General features: G+C 42.5%; 1 protein-coding gene across 1 annotated transcript; it reads left to right on the top strand.

Annotated features, from left to right (window-relative positions):
• The first annotated feature begins 4,984 nt into the window (after positions 1-4,984).
• On the top strand, positions 4,985-17,744 carry PARL (presenilin associated rhomboid like). Its single transcript, XM_074153548.1, is given in 11 exon segments — positions 4,985-5,008; positions 5,010-5,287; positions 5,390-5,588; positions 5,800-5,940; positions 8,457-8,505; positions 10,289-10,384; positions 11,199-11,348; positions 11,813-11,883; positions 13,241-13,342; positions 15,099-15,196; positions 17,307-17,744. Coding segments are annotated over 11 exon segments (1,326 nt in total). The 3' UTR covers positions 17,425-17,744.
• Positions 17,745-21,467: the final 3,723 nt, after the last annotated feature.

A 21,467-nucleotide genomic window follows, 5' to 3' on the forward strand; every position in this document is an offset into this window, starting at 1 on the left:
CCTGTTGAAACAGTTTATACACATAAAGTACATGGAGTTATCTTTACGCAAGCCTGACCTTTACAAAAGCATCAACAAGATGCCTACCTACAAAATAATTTATCACATAAGGGAATTGTAGAATTGGAATCTAAATCTCATTAAATAGTTGGAATACTTAAATACTCTATGACATCTGAGTATTTTCTAAGGAATGCTTTTATTACCATACATGTTTACCACAAAAAAATACCAACAGAGCAAAACCAGAGGACCCAACTGAGGAATTCTCTAATTTGAATTAGCAATGTTTCATCCGTTCTTTACTTGTTTGCTAACTCAAAATTCTTTTAAAATTAAAACTATCAAATGCTTTAATAAATTATTCATCTCCCAATTACAATGCCTATTAATACAAATTTAAAACAAAACAAATGTTGATACTCACGTTTACGGTACGTTTCTAAGCTGTTTCATCTACCTTCCTGCTAGACACTAGTGTCAGCACTTTGTGAGGACTAGTTTGATCAAACAAGTGAAAGTTTTGTACTCGTTAGGACCTTGCCCCTCATTCTAAAAATCAAGGACCCGGGGCCAAAGCTCTAACCAACTGTTGCACAAAGGCTCAGGCATGGCTTTTCACTACAGCAAAATTTCAGTGAAATGGACATCTCAAACATTAAAATTACAACAAAATCATGTAAGTTAGTACCAAAGATGCTCAGATGAACCTGGAAACCATTGGCATATAATGTGCTATGTCAGTGCCATTGAGCACCATCAGACTCTAAAGCAATACCGAAAAATATTATTACAATACTCAAAATTATTGTTTTAATTGAAACTTTTGTTGCACTTGTCACTAAGATACTGTTTTCATGAAAGGAGGACTGTGTCCATATAGAATCATAGAATTGTCTAGGTTAGAAGGGACCTTTCAGATCATCAAGTCCAACCATCAACCTAACCCTGATAAAAAACCATCACTAAGCACTATGCCAACCCGTCTTTTAAATACCTCCAGGGATGGTGCCTCAAACACTCCCCTGGGCAGCCCATTCCAATGCTTAATAACCCTTTCAGTGTAAACATTTTTCCTAATATCTAGTCTGAATCTTCCCTGGCGCAACTTGAGGCCATTTCCTCTTGGATTATCGCCTGTTACTTGGGAGAAGAGACCAACCCCTCCTCTTTACAACCTCCTTTCAGGGAGTTGTAGAGAACGTCAAGATCTCCCCTCAGCCTCCTTTTCTCCAGGCTGAATAACCCTAGTTCCCTCAGCTGCTCCTCATCAGACTTGTGCTCCAGACCCCTCACCAGCTTCACTGCCCTTCTCTGGACACGCTCCAGAATCTCAATGTGTTTCTTGTACTGAGGGGCCCCAAACTGGACACAGTATTCGAGGTGGGCAGGCAAACAACTGAAGACAGGATTTGTTTTAGGATGCAGCCCACACTGTGAAGGAATACGCACGTTTTCTGCATTAAAAAAAAAAAAAAAAGAAGAAGAAGAAGAATTCAAGCCTCCTCCTATAATCATTCATTTTAAATGACTGCAGCGCTTGGAATTTGTTTGCACAAGGAAGGAAGGTGTAAGTTTATTCCACTCTTAAAAAGGTGTATATTCCACTATAAAAGTCTGATTTCACACTGAGGAGGGAGTATTTGTCTCTCAAGTGATTATGTAACCTCTTCAAAAATATACATAACTGTCAACAGAGAATATCTGAAACAAATGGCAAGTTTAAATTAAGCAACAAATTCAAGCAGACTTCACACCACATGGGCAGGCCAATAATCCAAATGAATGTTTCTGCCTATTACATAGGTATGACGCATGCAATCACAATTCATTCCTGGCAGCAAGGAAAAGAAGATAAAACTACATGTTCTACACCATCACTATGGGTAGGACATATGTCAAAGTTGTAAACACAAACTTCTCATTAAAACACAATAATTTAAAATACCATAGGTTTCAAAGTGAGGAAGCTTGGAAACTAGATTTTGCAAATACAGAATAACAACCCTCCTCCACCCTGACCCCAATTTAATCATGTGATAGCAGGACTACAAATACCACTGTCAAAGTCATTCTCCCGTGCTTAAAATGACTGTCCCGCATTAATGTACCTGTTGCAGATGATACAGCATCCATGAGTTTCTCACTGTAGGTGAGCAGTCCTCAATAGAAAGGTGCACACAGGGAGATGTAAAACGGCAAGAAGAATAAACTTTGATAGTATGGTGCATGATGGACCAACAGAAAGGTGTTTTATTTTCCAGATCTTCTTAAGACAAGCATGCAAAGGAAAACTTTACCACTTAGAGCGCAAAGCACACAGTGCTGGTATTGGAACCCTTAGGGGCCAGGAAGTGGGTCTGGGGTCTCAGTGAGGGTTGGGAGCCTGGTGATACCACATATCAATAGGGCACACAAGGCAGGAGCAGAAAGCCCCAGAGCCTCTCCTGAAATGCATGTCAATAATGGGTAAAACAAGGGCCCATGAAGGAAAAAAAAAAAAAGGAGGGGGGCTGTTTGCTTGTTTAAAAAAAAATCCATTTTATTTATATTCTTTATATTTCCCTAGCAGCATATAAGCCCTGCAATCAGTAATCAGTGCAGACAGAAACTCCAGTGGATCACATTAACAAAACTGTTTGTGATTTCAGACATGCCCTGAGGCAGGACAGACCTCCCTGGCTCCTGGCCAAAGGAGGTCCAGCAGGGACAGCTCTGCAACCACTTTGCTGCTGTTGCTCCTCCTCTCTTTGTCTTCCTCTGCCCCAAGGAGCCACTCTCACTCATCCCTTCCTGACCCTGCTGCTACCACCCAAAACCCATGGGACAGTCCAGATGATACCTTACTCCCTCTGGGCCACGAGTCATGCACAAGACCGCAGTCCCCGTTCGATGGTGGTGCTGATTTCTTACCACTCTTACTTCAAGTAACGCCACCGAAATGCATTGCTTCAACAGGGTAAGAGTTTGCTACAGAAAACATCTGCAAAAGAGCAGCTTTCAAAAGCAAACAGCTTGTTACTTCAACCGACACCACATCTGTTCTCCTCTTTCAACCAGTACCACGTACACCCTGCCCTCCAGGATTTGATGGTACCAGCTGCCACACGCGGTCACTGTTTGTAGATTTGAGACGATGGCACAATTAATAGCAAATATGCTTTGCAACTGCCCAAAGGAGAATGACCATAAACCACAACCAAATAAAAACATAAAGCCCAAAGCATCATCCCTCGCAAATTGCATGCATAGGCTATATACAACTAAGAGCTGTAATGTGACAAAAAAAAGCTCCAGGGGAGCAAAAATATCACAACACTAAAAACTGCACAGTCAAAATATATGTTTTGAAGACAGGACGAGAAGGGTTAACAAAGAAAAATATTTAAGTCAGTTCAACAAATAAATCACTCCTGATAAGGTCTCTGGAAGCAAAAAACAGTGATAAAAGTATCTAAACTGGAAAGTTAAAAACTCTTGTACTTTTTTTTCATTTTGTTACATAGAAAAACAGAGACAGAGCATTGATTACAACACGGGTTTCATTCACATATGTATATATACATTTTAACACCAGCAATACATGGCTTTGAACCTGCTAATCGTTTGTGACTTCAAGCAAATTCTGAGGCTGACCCATGGCCACCTGTACAATCAGAAAGAGATAAAACGCAGATTTAGATACAGTACTAAATCACTTAGAGCAGTCTCCCACCACAAGCTTACAGAGGTTTCCTCGGGTCAGAGTCTGACCTTGAGGTGAAAAAGGCAAACTCTTTCACTACTTAAAAAAAAAAAAAAAAAAAGAGGAACAACGTTAATTTATTTCCTCTCCACTTCCAAAGGATTTGACTTTGTAACCGTGCTCCCAAAGGTGGTGTAACTTATTAATAGTATAATCAGGCTTATAGCCACTTGCAATTACACTATACAGACCATTCTCATCTTGCTATTAACTGTCCCTTCACACAATGAACTACAGAGTAATTTGGGTTGGAAGGGACCACATGGACGCCAACGACCCACTAAAGCACAGCTTCAACATTGGGTCAGGTTGCCCAAGCCTTGTCCTGTCACACCAGAGCTGCCTCCAGGGCTGGAGATGGCACAACTGCTCTCCCAAGGAATGTGTTCCTCACACCCACACACTTTTCCTGCTGCAACATGTGGATACTGCCTCTCATCCTCCACATGCACCTCTGAGATAAACAACTATTTATTCAGCTGCTTGATTTTGGCAGCTCTGGAGGCCCAGCCGTGACTGGCATGCAGGCTGCTTGGCTGTCCCATTAGTATCTCCACAGCAACACAGATAACCAGAACGGTGCATGCGACTTCTCAAAACTCACCAATTACAAGTTAGTTTCAAAGCAAACACACCTATTTTCTTTTCCCATTAAATTTCAGGTGGGTGTCAGTGTTGGCAGCACCAGCTGGGCTGCCAGTGCCAGAGCAGGGACTGCTCTCTGCCAGCATGACACCTTGCCAGCCCTTCAGGGAACCACCCAGCTACACTGCTGGCACAAAGATCACGCTGGGAAGAGCAGCCCAGTGCAAGAGACTAGAAGTCCTGATCGGCAGCAAAGGGGTCAACTGACCAGGGTGAGGGAGAGCATGGCAAAGCGGCCTGAGAGGAGGCTGCAGGGCAGAAGCAGTTGCCTGGCACCTGGTCAGCCAGATGCAGCCCTTTGCTGGAGCAGCCCGGTGGTGAGGCGAGGTGAGGCAGGACAGAGGAGCGAGGTGAGGAAAGGTGGTGAGGCGAAGTGGAGCCACATGCCAGAGCCAGGCAAGGCTGAGGCAGCAGCCACTGCCTCTTCTGCTGCTGCAGGTTGAGCCCCAGGCTTAGGAGGAGACAGGCTCTGTCTATTCTAGAAGGCTTCTAGAGAAAAAAAAAATACATTAAAAACACGGAAGCCCTTAATTACATGGCACCAGCGCTACTGGCCCGGGGGGCACAGGAGGCAAAGGAGCTGCCACACTCATCATGGCGGCCGAATAGGCCCCGCTCCCACCATGGTGGGGCAGAGCCAGACCGACCCTCTCCATACGGTGGCCGGGGCGGGAAATGGGCGGACCCGACCCGGCGGCGGACAGCATCTCCCGGCAAGTCGCCGGGGACCCCCCGGTGCCGCCCCTCGGCCGGCGCGGTGGGAGGGGTGATGGAGTAGCTCCCCCCGGCCCCGCCGCAAGATGGCGGCCGGTTGCCCCGGAAGCGCTCGGCGCGCGGGGAGGCGCCCAAAATGGCGTGGCGGTGCTGGGCCCGCGCCTGGGGCCCGCGGCCGCACAGGTACCGCTGGGTCGGGGGCTGCTGTGGGAAGGGGAAGGGGAAGGGTAGGGGGGCGGTCGGTAGGTCGGGGCGATGCTGACGGTCCGCATCTCTCCCCCACAGACTGACGGTGTTGCTGGAGCAGCGGCAGGGTTTCCGCCGGGCCAGGCCGCGGCCCGAGGAGCCCCCCGCCGCCGCCGGCGAGGCGCGGCCCGGCCCGCCACCCTCGCGCCGCAGCCTCTGCCCGCCGCCACCGCCGCCCACCCGCGCCGGCCGCCCCTCGCCGCGACGCCTGGTCAAGCCGTTCCTCTTCGCGGTGGGGGTAAGCGGCTGCCGGGGACTGGGGGAGTTGGGGGAGCAGGGTGGCGGGACCCCCGTCTGCCAGCGGCGCCTCAGTCGCCACGAAGCATTGCTGAGGGCCGGGCCGTGGCGAACCTGGCTTCCTCAGGCGAAGCCACGCAGGGACAGCCCTCAAGACAGAATCACACAATGATACAGTGCCTTCGTTTTGACTTTTATCCCATGTCGCCCAGTTTACAGGCTCTGCCTTCGGGTCGGCTGCCATCTGGCAGTATGAGTCCCTCAAGTCGCGGGTCCAGACTTATTTCGAGGAAGCCCGGGCAGACTGGTTGGATAGAATGCGGCCCCAGAAGAGGGGGGACTTCAGAAAGCAGGTACACGGAGCCAGGCCCAGCCTGTTCACACACGGGTGGGTCCCCACAGAGGCGTGAAACATGACCGCAGCTCTCATCCGGTGCACCATTTGTACAACAGGCACTTGTCCTGCCTAGCCTGAGTTTTAACTTGGAGAAATAATAGGTTCTCAGCAAATCACAGTCAGTGCATTTCTTTACAAGAAAAAAAAAAAGATAGTATTCATTCTAGAAAACTGTAACTCACAACATCACTTAAAAAGCTATATTAGAGAAAAATGCCATCTTCACCCTGAAATGCAGGAAAGAGAGGCCGGTAGTAGTAGTTTGTATACCTAAACTAGGTACATTTTGCTTTTGGACTGTAGAAAAACTCTATTCTTGCTATGTCTAAGCGATCCTAAAAGCAAACATGGACTCCTAAAGAGGTCAGAGCTAGTTTAAATTCTGAACCTTATGCATAACATCTGCTATTGCTCTGGCTTCTGAAGTGCATTTGAATTTTCAACCTGTACTTCACAAATATGAGGCTTTAAGGGGCTTTTTTCTTTATGAGAGCTGACACAAGTGTTTTGGAATTTGGGCAGTAAGAACACTGTAAGTACTAGCTATAAATTTAGTTGGCCCCCCAAACATACCAGTCATTTAGTTTTGAATTTAAATGTATTTAAAACTAAACTGAATATGCATGTATGCATGTTTTACGTTTGTTTCAAGGTTACTACTGTGGTTTGTGGTGGACCAGGCTTGATTACTCTTTCAGGTCTGCTTGTCCAAGGGCAGTAGGGCTGAGTGTGGAGCTGGAGAAGCACAGGGCGCTGGGGAAGGACACAGAGGAGCTGGTTTTGTCACGTGAACTGTGCACACTGTGGTACTTATTTTGAAACGGGCATGTGTTGTGGGTTGACCCTGGTGGGCAGGTAACCTCCACACAGCTGCTTGCTCACTTGCCCCACAAACCCCCAAGAGGTGTGGGGGAAGAGGAAAAGAAGAATAAAAGCAAGAAAACTTGAGAGTAAAGATAATACAACAGCCAAAAAAACCTGTTCAATAAGTAGAGGCTAAGTGAGAGAAGAGAAGAAAACAAGTGATGCAAAGGCAGTTGCTCATGGTCTGCTGCGGGCAGACCAATGACCAGCCAGTTCATGAGCAAAAGTTGGCTAAACCTCCTAAAATCCCCTTTTCCCTTTTACTATGGTAGGGAATATCTCTTTGTGTGTCCCCTCCCAGCCTGTTGTGCACCCCCAGTCTGTTTACTACAGGGGCAGAGTAAGAAATGGAAAAGGTCTTGATGCCATGCAAACACTGTGCAGCAAAAGCTAGAATATTAGCATGTTATCAGTACTGTTTTTGTTAAAAAGAAATAATAGCTAAAACACAGCACAACCTATTAGCTGCTTTAACAAAAATTATCTCTATCGTAGCCAGGCCCATGCTTTCTTGCATGGTGTATATGAACTGCAGGTGAGATGATTACCACATAAAATAATAAGTAATTTTGTGTTTATAGTTTTATTTTCCTTCAACACCTGACAGGGACGATCTGGTGATTAGCTATCCAAAAAATAAAACAAAACTGTCCTGTTTATTAGTAGGCTTAAACTCCCAACCCTTGTCTTCAACTGGTAAGTTCTGTTTTTAAGAGTTCAGGATCCCCCACTAACTTCTGAGGGCACCTACTACTTGTATTTTAGAAAAATCATGTTTGTTTAGTGTTCTTATACTGGAGAACTTTGTAGGAAATAGTGGTATCCATATCCTGTGCCAGATAATTAAACCAAAGAAATGCAATTAACTTGTGACTTTGATACCAAATAGTGAATGATTTGTTTCATGCAGCATTATTTCCCCTTGCTTTCAACCTACAGATAATTTCTGTGACCTTGTCTCCATGAATATGGTTGGAAGGTCACTGAGCTATCAGTATTTGTCCAAAATGATTCTGAAAGCTGAGGAAGGGAAAGGGGGGGGGGTGGAATTTGTCTGTGGGCTGACTGCACTCAAAATAAACTTTTTCAGGGGTTTTAAACTTGGAGGAGGGCTGGGTGAGCTGGACGCAAGGGGGAATGGATTCCACATCTTGTGAGCCACCTCCGCAAAAGTGACCCTGGCACAAAAGTGGAATCTCTAAAAGGTGGGTGGTGTGACGTTAGCGCTAGGGTGAGGCTTAGTCGAGGCAGGGTTTTTGCTAACTTTGGCTAATCTGCTAAAGTAAGCATTATGGGCTAGATCCTTATTTAGTACAAGGAGAGTTAAATCCATGCAATTGCTTAAAAGAATATAACCCCATTCTTTTTGTAGAAACTCTTCATCTACGTTGGGATATTTTATGAAAAGGAGGGTAAATAACTGTTCTTGAGTAAGGAAATGCCAACTTGAAGAGCTAAACCAATTAGAAATAAAAAAGTTTGAAACCGATTTACTTAATAGATTTCAAACAAATGCTTTCCGTTCTTAAAAAGGTAGAATCTTATGAGACTGGTTTTGAAATTGCAAATGCCTTGTAGTGGCGCTGATGTCCAACAATTCCATTTCAGGTTAACAGCTGGTGGAATAACCTGACAGAGGGTCAGCGGACTGTGACAGGTTTGTGTTAGCTAACAAGTATTAGACATTCACAGGAAGAGAAATAATGGCAAACAGGTACAGTATGTTAAAACAGATGGCTTTCGTACCACGTTTAGGTTGCACAAAGCCTGTGTAAACTTAACACCTGCATATACACTATTTCTGCTACACTTCCTTCTCACAAACTGTCTTTTGTATGCATTGAAAAAATTCTTATGCATCTGTGTGAGAGTGTGAAGGATTAGCTAGAATCTTCCCCTGGTAACATTTTCTTGGGAACTGTGAAAAACAGCAAATGCTTTTAGAAAGAATAGGAGTATATATTCCCATGATACGTGGAAATAAAACTGCCTGGTAATTTTTTGCTATTTTACATACATAGTGTTGCAAAGAAGCAACTGTCTTGTGAGCTTTCCTTTGGTTACGATGTAGCTTTGATTGGATAACCCAACCTCACTCGAAACCCCCAAGATGAACCTAATGTGCAGAGAGAAATTGATGAGAACTTGATAAAAATCTAAATAAAGTAGCTAAGCCATATTTGCTCTTATATATTTTACATGCTAATAAGTCCCATCAGGATGTTTTGTACAGTGCCTTGAATTGCTCTTCGACATGCGAGCCAAGTCACAATACAGATACAAAAATTGTATTGGGGAGGGGGGGTGGTGGTGGTGAAGATTCTTCTTCTCTATTCCCCAGAGCATCCCTCAACATGGAGTTGATCTAAGAAGCGATCTAAGTTCTAGCTGGTAGACCCTGAGCCATTCGGATACTTACCCCTGATTGCCATAACAGGGCTGGGCTCACTGTACTGAAATTGCTGAGAGTTCTGTAACATCTTGGTGTAGCCTGCAGGGAAAGTATCTCCTCAAATAAAAGAGTGTGGCGGATTGGGATGGAGAGCCAAAAGAAGAGATCTATTAAACTTTTGGTTCTGGGATTTTTGTATCATGGTTTTTCACAGTTCTTAAATTTTGTTGGAAACTTCAAATAGAGAATAATTATGTGACATTTACCATTCTGTAAAGGAAGCACAATTGTTTTCCCCTTTAATGTTTCTAGCTATTATAAAACATTTTAAATACCTACATGCTTGGATAGAAATAGAGAAGGCACTTTAAACAAGAAACAATAACTTTGCACAGTTATGTTTCTAATTATTTACATTCTTGTTTATTGCAGTCTTATTTCAGTTTAAATATCTGTGAAGTAAAAAGCTGTGTGTTTGCTGTCTCCCAAAGGCAACTGTGCCTTAGTAATGTCAACTCAATTTTTTTATGCTTGATCTCTAAACCCTGTCTTTGCAATTACCTCAAACCCGAACCTCCCCAAAAGGTGGAAGGGATGTGTTCTGCCTCTCTGTGTGCTTCCCCTGGGCTCTGCCTGCAGTTACCTGCAATTGTGCAGCAGATCTGTGGAGTTTGGGAATAAGCAGCTCGAGAGGCAAGAAATGAGACCTCTTAAGCTGGCTCTACAGCAGCATAGAAGTTTGAAACTATAGCTTGAATGTCTTAATTAGATTTTCTGGGTTGTTGCATTCATTCATTACATCTTATATTAAAACAATCGAAATTAAATGTTATATTTCTGGAAGGCTTCCACCATGTAAATACAGCTTTCAGTATTTCCCCTTTTTCAAAATATTTTGTAAAGTAAGAAAGTGGATACTGCTTTTAATGAAATAGTGAAGAAAAAGTATGAGTCTTCTAAGTTTACTTCTGAATGCTTGTTTACAGTAAGCATTATGGCGTGTTACAGTCATAATTTGCTTTTATACTGTTTTTTTTCCTCTTAATAGGTATTATAGCTGCAAATGTCTTTGTATTCTGTTTATGGAGGCTGCCTGGTATGCGACGGGTTATGTTTACATATTTCACCTCAGATCCATCCTCCAGTAAGTGAACAGTAATTTGGGGTATTTCTTTAAATTGGGATGTCATAGAACCTTTGATCGTACTGCAAAAGCTTTGGGTAGCACATAGCTTACTTGCAGCTCCATTTTTTTTTTCCCAGTTTTCATTTCTACAGCAAAGAACTAAAAGGATGAGACAAACATGCATCAGTAGAGTACTTTCTGCTATCCTCTTAATTTCTGCTGAAAAAATTGGAAACTCAACCAATTCCCCACACACACTCCAGAGCTAAAGATAGCCATTATCCAGATCTGAGTATCAGTCACCTCAAATGCTCCCATTTTAAATAATGTTGACCTTTAAACCTGCTAATTGGCTTTTTTGCATTTTCAAGGCTGCTATTTCACTGAGGAGAGCTAGTAGCTTTTAAAGAAAAACTATTTTTTCTCTATGAGTCCATCTCTGTAGCAAAATAATTTTATCTAGATGCTCACATAATATATTAAAACCACCATATACATATATAAGTAAAATCTTTTTTCCTTTCCAAAGTATAGGAGACGTGTTTTAAGATAAATATTTTTATGTAACATTTCCCAGTAGGTAATTAAGACTTTCTAAAGTAGCTGTTTGTACAGTTTATATATCTCTGGATGTATGTCCTACCTTTCAAAAGGTATTGCATGGAATTTTAAATTTATTACATTTTTGGGTTTATTACATAGCTTGTATTTGAGAATTCTAAGGATAATTATTCTATAGTATGTCCTCATAAGTTTCTAGTCTGTATGAGGTGTAAGTTGAAGCAAATTAAAACACTGACTTTTTTTGTTTTCCTGTTTATCTCTTTTGTAGGAGCCCTGTGTTCTCCCATGCTGCTTTCTACGTTTAGTCACTTCTCTCTATTCCACATGGCAGCAAATATGTATGTTTTATGGAGTTTTTCCAGCAGCATTGTCTCTCTTCTGGGATGTGAACAGTTCATTGCAGTGTATCTTTCTGCTGGTAATGTTTAATTTATATATATTTACAGTACTTAGAAAAATACATATTCATAGTAAAGCGTGTGCATGGTTAGTAGATGTATGATGACAAATGGCCATTGTTCAGTCCCACACATTGCTCTATACTAACTGCAGTACTTATTTGCTGTCACACAGAATTTTGGTGGGTTTAGGATCTTTGGCTTCAAAATGACAATACAAGTATCTGGTTTTAAGTCATGCTTAGCTACCAAAATAAAATAGTTCTTAATACAGATTCGTGGGAAAAGGTGACAGTTAAGTTAAAACAAACACACATGGCACACACACACTCCCAAAAAAACCACTCCGAATCACCCAAAACCAACCCCAGACTGCACCACCTACAGTAACTTCTTTAGGAAGATGTTCAGATGACATTGTTCTGCTTTCTCATGCTTGTCTGCGTTGCTGGCATTGTTTCCAATTATCATTTTTCCTCTCTAGGGGTTATCTCCACTTTTGTCAGTTATGTTGCTAAAATGGCCACTGGAAAGTTTGAACCATCCCTTGGAGCTGTAAGTATCCTGGAATATGGGAGGCCTTATAACGAACTCTGAAGCCGTTCTGAAAGCGTGCTGTAGCCTGCTGTTTTTAACCTGCTTAAAAACCAAGAATACATTTGGGATAACAGAAACTAGGAAGATTTATCAAAACAAGTAACTGGGCAGTAATTCCTGTGCAAGAACTTGCCTAGCCTTCAAATATGTTAACATATTTGCAGCAGTAGCAGCCCAGAACTAATGCCACTTAATGCTAATGACTTGTAAATGATTACTTAACAGCAGGACCTCTTGTCACTGAGTGGATAGTTCAGTTCTGTGACTTAGTTCCTAAGTGTCATTTCATAATTGTGTATCAGTTTTCTCTAATGGAAAGTAGAATACTTTAGAAAGAGATACTGTAATCAGACAATCAAAATCAGCATGTGATACTAGTGGAAGCTGTGGGACATGCTGTGCAGAAAGGGCAGCTCCTGCCGAAAGTCTCACAGTGTGAACGATAAGGGGCTGAGGACGTGCTGTGCTTGTCGGTTCTTTACAAGTATTTTCAGTAGTAGAACATTTAAATACACTTAACTTAGTAGAAGTTTGAGGTGAACCTAACCATTTGCCAAGTCTTAAAGGCTTCTTAACTTACTTCACTGAATAATTTTAATAAAAGCCAAAAGTCAGATCCTTATTTTTCAACTGGAATGAAAAAAAAAAAAAAAATCTGTTGAGCTGTCCTGAGTTTAGAACTTCTGGTAGTGCTGTCTGTGTACTGCTGCTTTGCCTTTGAATAACCTGTATCTGGAGCAAGTTACTTTCCATTAGTCCAAACTTACTGAAAGTGTAGCACATTGCATTAGTTTACTGTATTCACAGCCTTTCCATTGAGAGATTTCACAGATAAAAAAGCCCATGGTTGGTTTAGTACAGACCAGGGAATTGCTTGTTTCGTTGACAAAAGATTTCTTGTCCCTGTCCATCTGTTATTTTCCTTGTTTTGGTTCAAGCTTCAGAATGATTCCCTTCATCTGAGATGTCTGTGTGTGATTAATGTATGTTAGATTTCTACACAGTTTACTGGGGGAAAAAAAAACATATTAACATAGATTATCTTAAAAAAATCAGGGGGTACACTTAATTATATAAGAGCATCTGAGGGGAATTTTTTTTCCCTAGTGGTTATCATTTCAGATATTGAAATTAAATAATGGTGTCTTGTCCTATTTTATTCTGGACTTTGCTGTGATGCTTTGTAATTTGAGGTTTACCACAGGGCGGCCTTTGAAAATAAAAGCCAAAAGGAGAACGGGTTCACATGCAGAAAAATAAATTCCCCCTTATGTAACATCTCAGCTTACTTTCGTGTTTTTTAATCTATTTGCAGTCAGGAGCTATAATGACTGTCCTTGCAGCCGTATGTACAAAGATGCCAGAAGCAAAACTAGCCATCATATTTCTTCCAATGTTCACATTTACAGCAGGAAACGTAAGTGCCTTTGAACTTCAAAGAAAACCCTACTCTTAAAACATTTCCCCCATACCTCTGCAGTATCTGAGCGTGTGTCCTCTTCATTTACATTTGTTTTCAAAGAGAAGAGAAATCGGTCCTGGATACCGATTCTGAATTGTTGTAGCCTAGCATCATCATTACACAAGTGTGAGGTCAATTTAGAATTATCCAAAATTCCATTCTCCATGGTTCTGTTTCAAGTCTGATACCAAGAGGTGAAAGAAGTTGGGAGGGACTGGGGTTCACCTGTCTGAGGAAACCTGCATAGACATACTGTTCTTTCAGATGGGTGATATTTTTATAGCAGCACTTGTTACAGGCTAATCTAATACTGATACAATCTTTTTGAAGAAAAAATTATTAAGATGAGAAGAACAGGATTTGGCTTCTCAGGGGAACTAACATTCCAGTCCTGGAGGAATACCTGCCTCGTCATTTGTGTACCATCTTTTGATACTTCTAAGAACAGTGTTGGGTTTAGAAATACTCTACTGAGGCTCTTCTTCATGTGTAGTACTAGGACTCCTGTTTTGTTTTGTTAAGTTCTTTCAAGCACATCCACTGCCCCATTTACAAAAAGCATCTCGTATCTTGACTTGCTTTAACAAGTTAATCGTCTTTGGTCCACTACTTAAAGTTATTTTACTGGTTTACTTAAAGCAATTAAGCTTTGTCATTTCAGGATCATGAGACTTAATATTTTTTGTAAGTGAAAGCTTACAGATTTGAACAAGTGTTCTGAGATGTAACCTTCATGTTTTTCTTGCACTTCTGCTTGAGTGGACCTGATTTTTTGCATGCTGCTCTTTAACTGCATCTTTCCTAAACAAAGATGGCCAGGGTAGAAATCTTGACAGAGATGCAGAAATCATTGCCATGAGGAATTACTTATTGCAACAGTAAAACAAGAGCAACATTAGCTATTGTGTATAAACATTGGAATAATTTTAGCCCTAAGTAAGAACATCTACTATGTAATTGTATTTCTAAACTTTGTGTACTCCTTTAGCCTAGCTTACATATACTGTAATATTATTTTAAAATAAACATGACAATGTAGCAATATAGCCGCTACTCTAACACACGTGCTTAAGGAGAGAAATCCTACTTAAAGTAACATTTCATCCTGACATTAAATCTGTTGGTCTTTTTGGAATGAGGCATTCAGTAAAATTTTGCATCATTACAGTGACAGTAGTTTGTATTTCCTGAGGCTGCTACACTATTACTCAGGCTGTTTCTGGCCATGGAGTTGTTCACTATAATCCTGATTTTCTACCTTCCAGCGGATGTGTCATTTAAGAGAGTGATAATAAATCAAAATTGTATCAGATAAGGTGACAGGGTTGCTGCCCCCCATGTTCTGTCCACTAGAGGGTTGTGTTTGGGAGAACAGACGCACAAGTCTAAGCTATGTCAGAATTCTGTATTTTGTGGTCTCTTGTAGCATGTACTCTTTCAAGTAACTTACTCTTTTTTTTTTTTTTTTAACCTGAGTTTGGAATGTATGTTTAGCTTTAGAAGTGAAGATTGGAAGAGACAGAGTATTTGAAAAGGACACATTCCTACCCTGCATTATTCTGTAGCTGCTCACGTCTGTATTTTGACAGCACAGCTAAAGAATGAGTCTGTTGGTTTAAAACAATTTTTTTTTTTTTAATGAAACTTTGTTATCAGTGACCATTATACGCTGTGACTGATCCTGTCCGTTCCATGTTCTGTTCCTTTCCAGGCTTTAAAAGCCATAATTGCATTTGACACAGCAGGGCTTGCTCTAGGCTGGAGACTTTTTGACCATGCTGCACATCTTGGGGGAGCTCTCTTTGGAATGTAAGTCTGTATTTACTAACTTCTGTTTGTTTTGTATTTAAATTGTTGGGTTTTTTTTTTCCCTCATCTCTGAAGTGTGGAGATTTTTTGTGAAGTTCTCTTAAGTGGCATTGAAGACAACTCACTGTTATCCTTGTAGTGCTATGAAATTGTGTGGAAAATACTGTTAACAAATTCTTAGAACTGAAAGAAATTGAGCTGAACTGCCTTAGAACGACAGATTAGATATCAGGTTGTCCTGTCACCGTAACTTGGGTGGGCTGTCTCTGTCCTGTTCTCCCAAGCACATTGAGGAGAGTCACAAGGCAGAAAAGATTCTCACAAAACACATCATGGACAAATTAAAATAACTTTAGAATTAAACAGCTGAGAAAATTCCTTCGTCTCAGTGTTTTTTCCTCTAATTACCAATTTAGAGAGAGCTACAGAGTTGCTACAAGCTCAGGCCAAATTCCTTTGAGCAGCCTCTACTGCTGTTTCGCAGTGTTGCTGCATCGTCTTTGTGTGGAGCCTTCCTAATTGAGAAGAACTACTAGAAACCAGTTTGCAGGAAACAGTTCTGCATTGTTCCGTGCTTCCATCTACGTTAGCTAATGAGTTTTTCCCCTTCTACCCAATGACAACATTGCCTTAATTTGCACACTTATTGCTAAGAGCATTTTTAAACTTTTTAGGTAGGCATAGTAAAAGCCTACCTGACATTTAGCCAGGCCAGATGAAGAACCAGGTGGAGGATGCTTTTATTTTGGTCTGTGAACTGGTTTGCCTTTGTTTGCTATTTTTTGGCTTTGGCATCAGTAAGTTCTGTGCTGCACGGTCTCCTTTTCTCCCCTTCCTTGGTATCACAAGTGCATTTGATGTGGTCTTGCTGATTCATAACTACTTTCTGCCATGATGTATCTATAATACAGATTCACATACTATTAAAATTGGATAGCACTCGCAGTAAAAATTGTCTTGAGTTGACAAGTACCTTGCCTTCCACACCTACGTATGTTCTACTCAGTGATCGTTTTGGTCACTTCATCCTAGAACGCGGCCTCTATTTAGGACCCGTGCTGAATGGCCGAAGTATTTTCTGTACGTTGCCTCACAGACAATTGTCCGCTTCAGAAAGGGGCTACATGATTTAAGGGGTTGGTTTTGCCTGGCACTGGCCAATGGCTCGTGCGACACTGCTTTGGTTGCCCAGGACCCAGGTGTGGAACCTTCAGACGGTTCTCATGCAGTTGCTGCCCCTCTCACCTCTACATCACAACCTCCCTGGCTTAATTGCTTATGTGGATATTCATATATCAGCATATATGGTTCTCTATCAATATAAATTAAGCAAGAACACTTTCATAGATTAAATCTTCATTTAGATGTTTATAGAGGAAAAATTCACTTTGAATGGAATGTGGCTGTCCATTATGGGGCAGTTGAATTTACAGATGAGAAAAACACTTTTACTTGGTGTTATCAGTAAAGATCAGCACAAGCAACAATACTGTTGTAACAGTCTCTAAGTAGAAATAGGTTTTCTTGCATCTTTTTAAGTAATTTCATGCTCTCATGATTTCTAAAGGCATGAAAACCTTGCATCCCTCAGGACTGAGCTAAGGAAGAACACAAAGAGGATAACTGTTAGAAGTCAAGGGAACGAGTGTCTTACCTGCCACTGCCACTTTCCAAGAACGTTGTGCTTTCTGCCCCAGTTTATCTTGTCTCACAGAACAATACAGGGTTGGAAGGGACCTCTGGAGATCATCTAGTCCAACCCCCCTGACAGAGTAGGTTCACAGGAATGTGTCCAGGCAGGTTTTGAACGTCTCCAGAGAAGGGAGACTCCACAACCTCTCTGGGCAGCCTCTTCCAGGGCTCTGCCACCCTCAAAGTAAAGAAGTTCCTCCTCATGTTTAGGTGGAACTTCTTATATTCAAGTTTGCGCCCATTACCTCACTGGGCACCACTGAAAAAAGACTGGCCCCATCCTCTTGACACCCACCCTTTAAGTATTTATAGGCATCTCCTACACTAAGCATTTGAACCACTTGATTTTAGTGCTTAGCCTTGTTCCTCAGATACAGAGAACAGTCACAGTTAGTTGTAACTCCTTTTTCTCTCTCAGGTGGTACGTGACTTATGGCCACGAGCTCATCTGGAAGAACAGAGAACCACTAGTGAAAGCTTGGCATGAAATGAGGACAAAGAACACAGGAAAAGGAGGAGGTGGAAGATCTAACTGATTCCAATCCTAGAGATTCCTTGTGCCCAAGTGGTATATTACTTGAAGACATGGGATTGAATTGGTGTTGAGGGTTTTTTGCTACTCCACGTTAAGCCTCCAAGGAGCTGAAGTTTCTAATGCAAAGTACCATTACAGAACCGCATATCAATAGAAAATGAACTCTGACAAATGTGGAACAATAAAGGTTTTTATCCTGTTGCTCTCTGAGGTAACAGTCTGCATTACATTTTGTAAAGGAGGAATAAATAAAATCTTTCCAATGAAGTGACCAAAGGCTCTATCCAAAAAACTTCAAAATGGGGTACAACACTTAGGAAGGTAAATGTTTTTAAAACTGAGGAGGTTAATGGATTATGTGTTCCCCTGATGCCCACCAGACACTACTAGGTGCTTTCCTAGAAGGCAAAATTGCTGTAACCTCCCTTTCCTGCCACAGGCCAGTGCTCAACTCTTTTATTTTTTTTTCTCCCTCAGAAAATGAGACACCTGAGGATTTGTTCTTTTAAGTTCCGGTCAACTTAAACACTTAAAAAAAAAAAAAAGAAAGAGTTGGAATATGTAGTATTCCTTTACTCTGTTCCAGAAAGCTTCTGGCTTTCTGTCTCTGATCTGTCACTTCTCCTTTCCTGCTCCCTTCTCCCATACTCTGGAGGAGCGCTCCAGCTCTTGGGGCTTCAGCCTCAGTGCAGCCCTGCCTGCAGCAGAGGGCAGCCGACACGCAGCCAGGGAGAGGCCAGCAGCATCAGAAGATGGCCACTGAGCGGGCTTGTCACAAGGGAGTATTTCATGCTAAAGCAGCTCAAAAGCCGTAGCTCACTATATTTTACATGTTGGTTTTGCACCTATCGTTGTCTTTGTCTTGTTTCCTTTTATCCCCCCCAGCCCTTCTCCTTGGCATTACCTCTTATCCACTGAGCAACTTATCTAATCTCTTCCGACAGTCCTCTATTTGCCGAGGGTTTTTTAGAGATCCTGGCTGAAAGCGGCAGGGAGTAATATTGCAGGAAATGCATTTGTAAACCCTGAAGGGCATTATATTTTACAGGTCCAGAAGAATAAGCCAAGGTTTCAACTAAGTTCTTCACCACGGTAGCCAGTGCCTACCTCAAAGTTTGGAAATAGGAAAAAGTTTGGAAGCTACCCATCGCTGCTGCACCCTTGCAGGGAGAGTGCGGACGAGCACGGGGATGTTCTCAGGCTGATCCTTCAGAGACAGCGCCTGCACTTCTGCTGAATTCTCAAAGTTGCAGGGACTCAAAGATCCTGAAAAACCAGCCCAGAACCGCCAGAGAGGTTTGGAAATCACCATCTTTCCACCCAAGGGTTGCAGTTTGAGGGTCTCGTGCCTAAAACTTCACCTTAACTCTAGGCCTAACAGCATTCTCCATTCTAAAGGCTGTTCAATACCTGAACCTTCCTCATTTACAGAGACCCTAAGCGGTATTTAACCTACATAAGGTTGTACAAAAACATTCAGGTGGCCAAACAGTGGGTTTCATGTCGTTTTGCACCTGAGCCTCGGTGTAGCATTGTCTGCCAAAGGTGAACTCTCTGCTCCGAAACAGCTTTCGGACTGCGATGGGAAAGTCAACACTGGAGTCAGTCAGACAAGGAACAGCCTGGAATTCTGTCAGCTCACTGGAGTAAATAAGATGCCTTTCTGGCAAGCTTCTTGCAAAACCTGGCATCAGTATATGCCACTATCTCAGTATTTAGTCACACCTTTGAATGGCAGAGAAATTGGAAGACTGAAAAAAACCCAAACCTCCACAAAAGACACCCGAAAAACCAACAACAACAAGAAGAACCAACCGCCTAAAACAAAACTAACCACACGGAAAGACCTTTTTGTCCCCCCCCTTTTCAAAGAGCTTATTATTGTGAATAAAAATACAATGTGGTAATTATGCAGACACTTGGCAGAGACAGCAGCCAGTGTTTGTGTAGGAAAATAGCAGTAAGTGTAGAGTCGTGGTTAATCGCGTAGAGACACAACCATTCGTCCCTTTTCAGTGGCTTTAAGGAATTCTGCCGTGTTTAAGGAATTTTTTGCTTCAGTGCAGTTATCTATTGAAATTTCATTTTAGTGCTAGAGGAAACTGGCTGTTGGAGCTTTCAGCCCCCATTCCTGGCGGCAGCAGCTGCTTTGCTTTCTGATTTGATGGCTTGCCTTTGTCTTACTGCTGCAGCATTTCCCCCCTCACCACCACCCCCCCCAGCTTTTAATCGTGATAAATCTCTTCTAAATGCAGACAACTTTTTAATCTCATCCAGCTTCTTCTGGTTTCCCTGTCTGAGATGGTCTTTGTGCCAATTTCATCCTACGAGCCGTGATGAGCAGCTGCTCAAAGCTCTCCCGATGCTGTAGGTGGGCTCCGAGACGCGCGGTGACAGAGCCGAACTCGGTACTAGGAAGCGGCAGGCACAGGGAGGGCAGAGACATCCAATTTATTCTCCAGTGCCTTTCGCCAAGTCAGGCCTAGGAACAAGGATGAGAGCATCGCTTGTGCCGTGCCGGTGATAACAGATGATAAAGCGGATGTTCTGTTTTCTCCCATGACTCTAAAAAAATCCATTTCTCTTCACCAGGGTAAAGCGTTCTAACTTTCAACCAAATATGATGTATTTTTAAAAAATACTGCATAGAGCAGAGTAGTTCCAGGGGAAAAAAAAAAAAAAAAAAAAAAAAAAAAAAAAGAAAAGCAGCAGAAAATTAAGAAATATCTCCCTGCATATTTCTAAAAGTAAAATTCTTTGTTTGTGGGTTTCTCAGGCAACGAATGAAACTCGGCATCCAATATCCCACATGTCATCATGTCAAGACATCTGTGTGGGACCAAAATGTTGTTACCTGGAATTTCTGAGTCTCCTTGCCCTAACTGACATGGGGGGAGGGATGAAATCAAAACCACTAGTAGCACCAGCAAGTGCTATCGTTTAGGACAACAGGACCATCTGCAAAGGAATTTCTGTCTCTCCCTTGATAACTGTGTCTCGAAGAGAGGCCAGACCCTCAAGGAGAGGTTCTGCCTGAGTCCACATCCATGTTTCTAGCCCTTCTCCTCAGCAGAAGCCGGTGCAATCCTGGACGGAGGTGTTAATACTCCACAGATACAGACTGCTCAGCTGAGCTAAAGCACTAAACCTTAGCTTTTCCAGTTCCACTGCATAATTAATTTCTTATTATATCTTATCAGATAGCCACCTGTAACTAGATGATTACGTTCTAAAATGAAGTATGTGTCTAGTTAGCCTTTTAATAGATGATTTTTCTAAGAGGCCGAGTCTCGGTTTCTCCGCGTTCTTCATTTTTACAGCCTTATATTTCACAGTTTGGCGACCCGTTGGGAGATTCAGCTGCTTCTGTTACTAACCCACTGAATGGGGAATTGTGGAGGAGTATTATGGCCTGTAGCCACTCATTACATAAGATGTCAAATTTCAAAAGCCAGACTTATCCTCGATGTAATTCCGTCGGCTTCAGCGCTTTGCGCCGGGACCGTTTGGTTTTGAACACAAAGGTATGAAAGAAAAAGCTGTTAATTTCCAGTCTCTGGCAAACGGTACATGGTGTGGATATTAAGATATATAATATATTAAGATACATAATTAAGATATATAATAGACACTTGAATTTTGGTCAATAGGTAGTATTTGAAGAGTGCGGTGGTTAAACTGATCATGTTTGCAAAGAGGCTATTTCTCACCCAGATCGCTTATTTTATAAACATCAGATTTCGCATACAAATGCTTTCTCTAATCGTAAACGGTAATGGCTAAGTGGGAATTATAATTAAGCAGCACCACCCAGCTGGAGCAGAGCAATACTCCTTGCTTGGCCGACGGCCGCGATCGAGCCGTGCGACGGAGCATCCCGGGAACCGGGAAAGGATCCCGGCGCGCTAAAACAGACACCCGGACCGGGAGGCGCTGGAAGGGAAGGGGAGGGGAGAGCCGGTACCGCTCGGGAGGGACCCCAGACCCGCCGGGGCAGGGATGCGGCCGCACCGCGGCATCCCTCGGGGACCGGGAAAGGGGCGG

Source organism: Numenius arquata, chromosome 9 (assembly GCF_964106895.1).
Source record: "Numenius arquata chromosome 9, bNumArq3.hap1.1, whole genome shotgun sequence".
Taxonomy (NCBI): Eukaryota; Metazoa; Chordata; class Aves; order Charadriiformes; family Scolopacidae; genus Numenius; species Numenius arquata.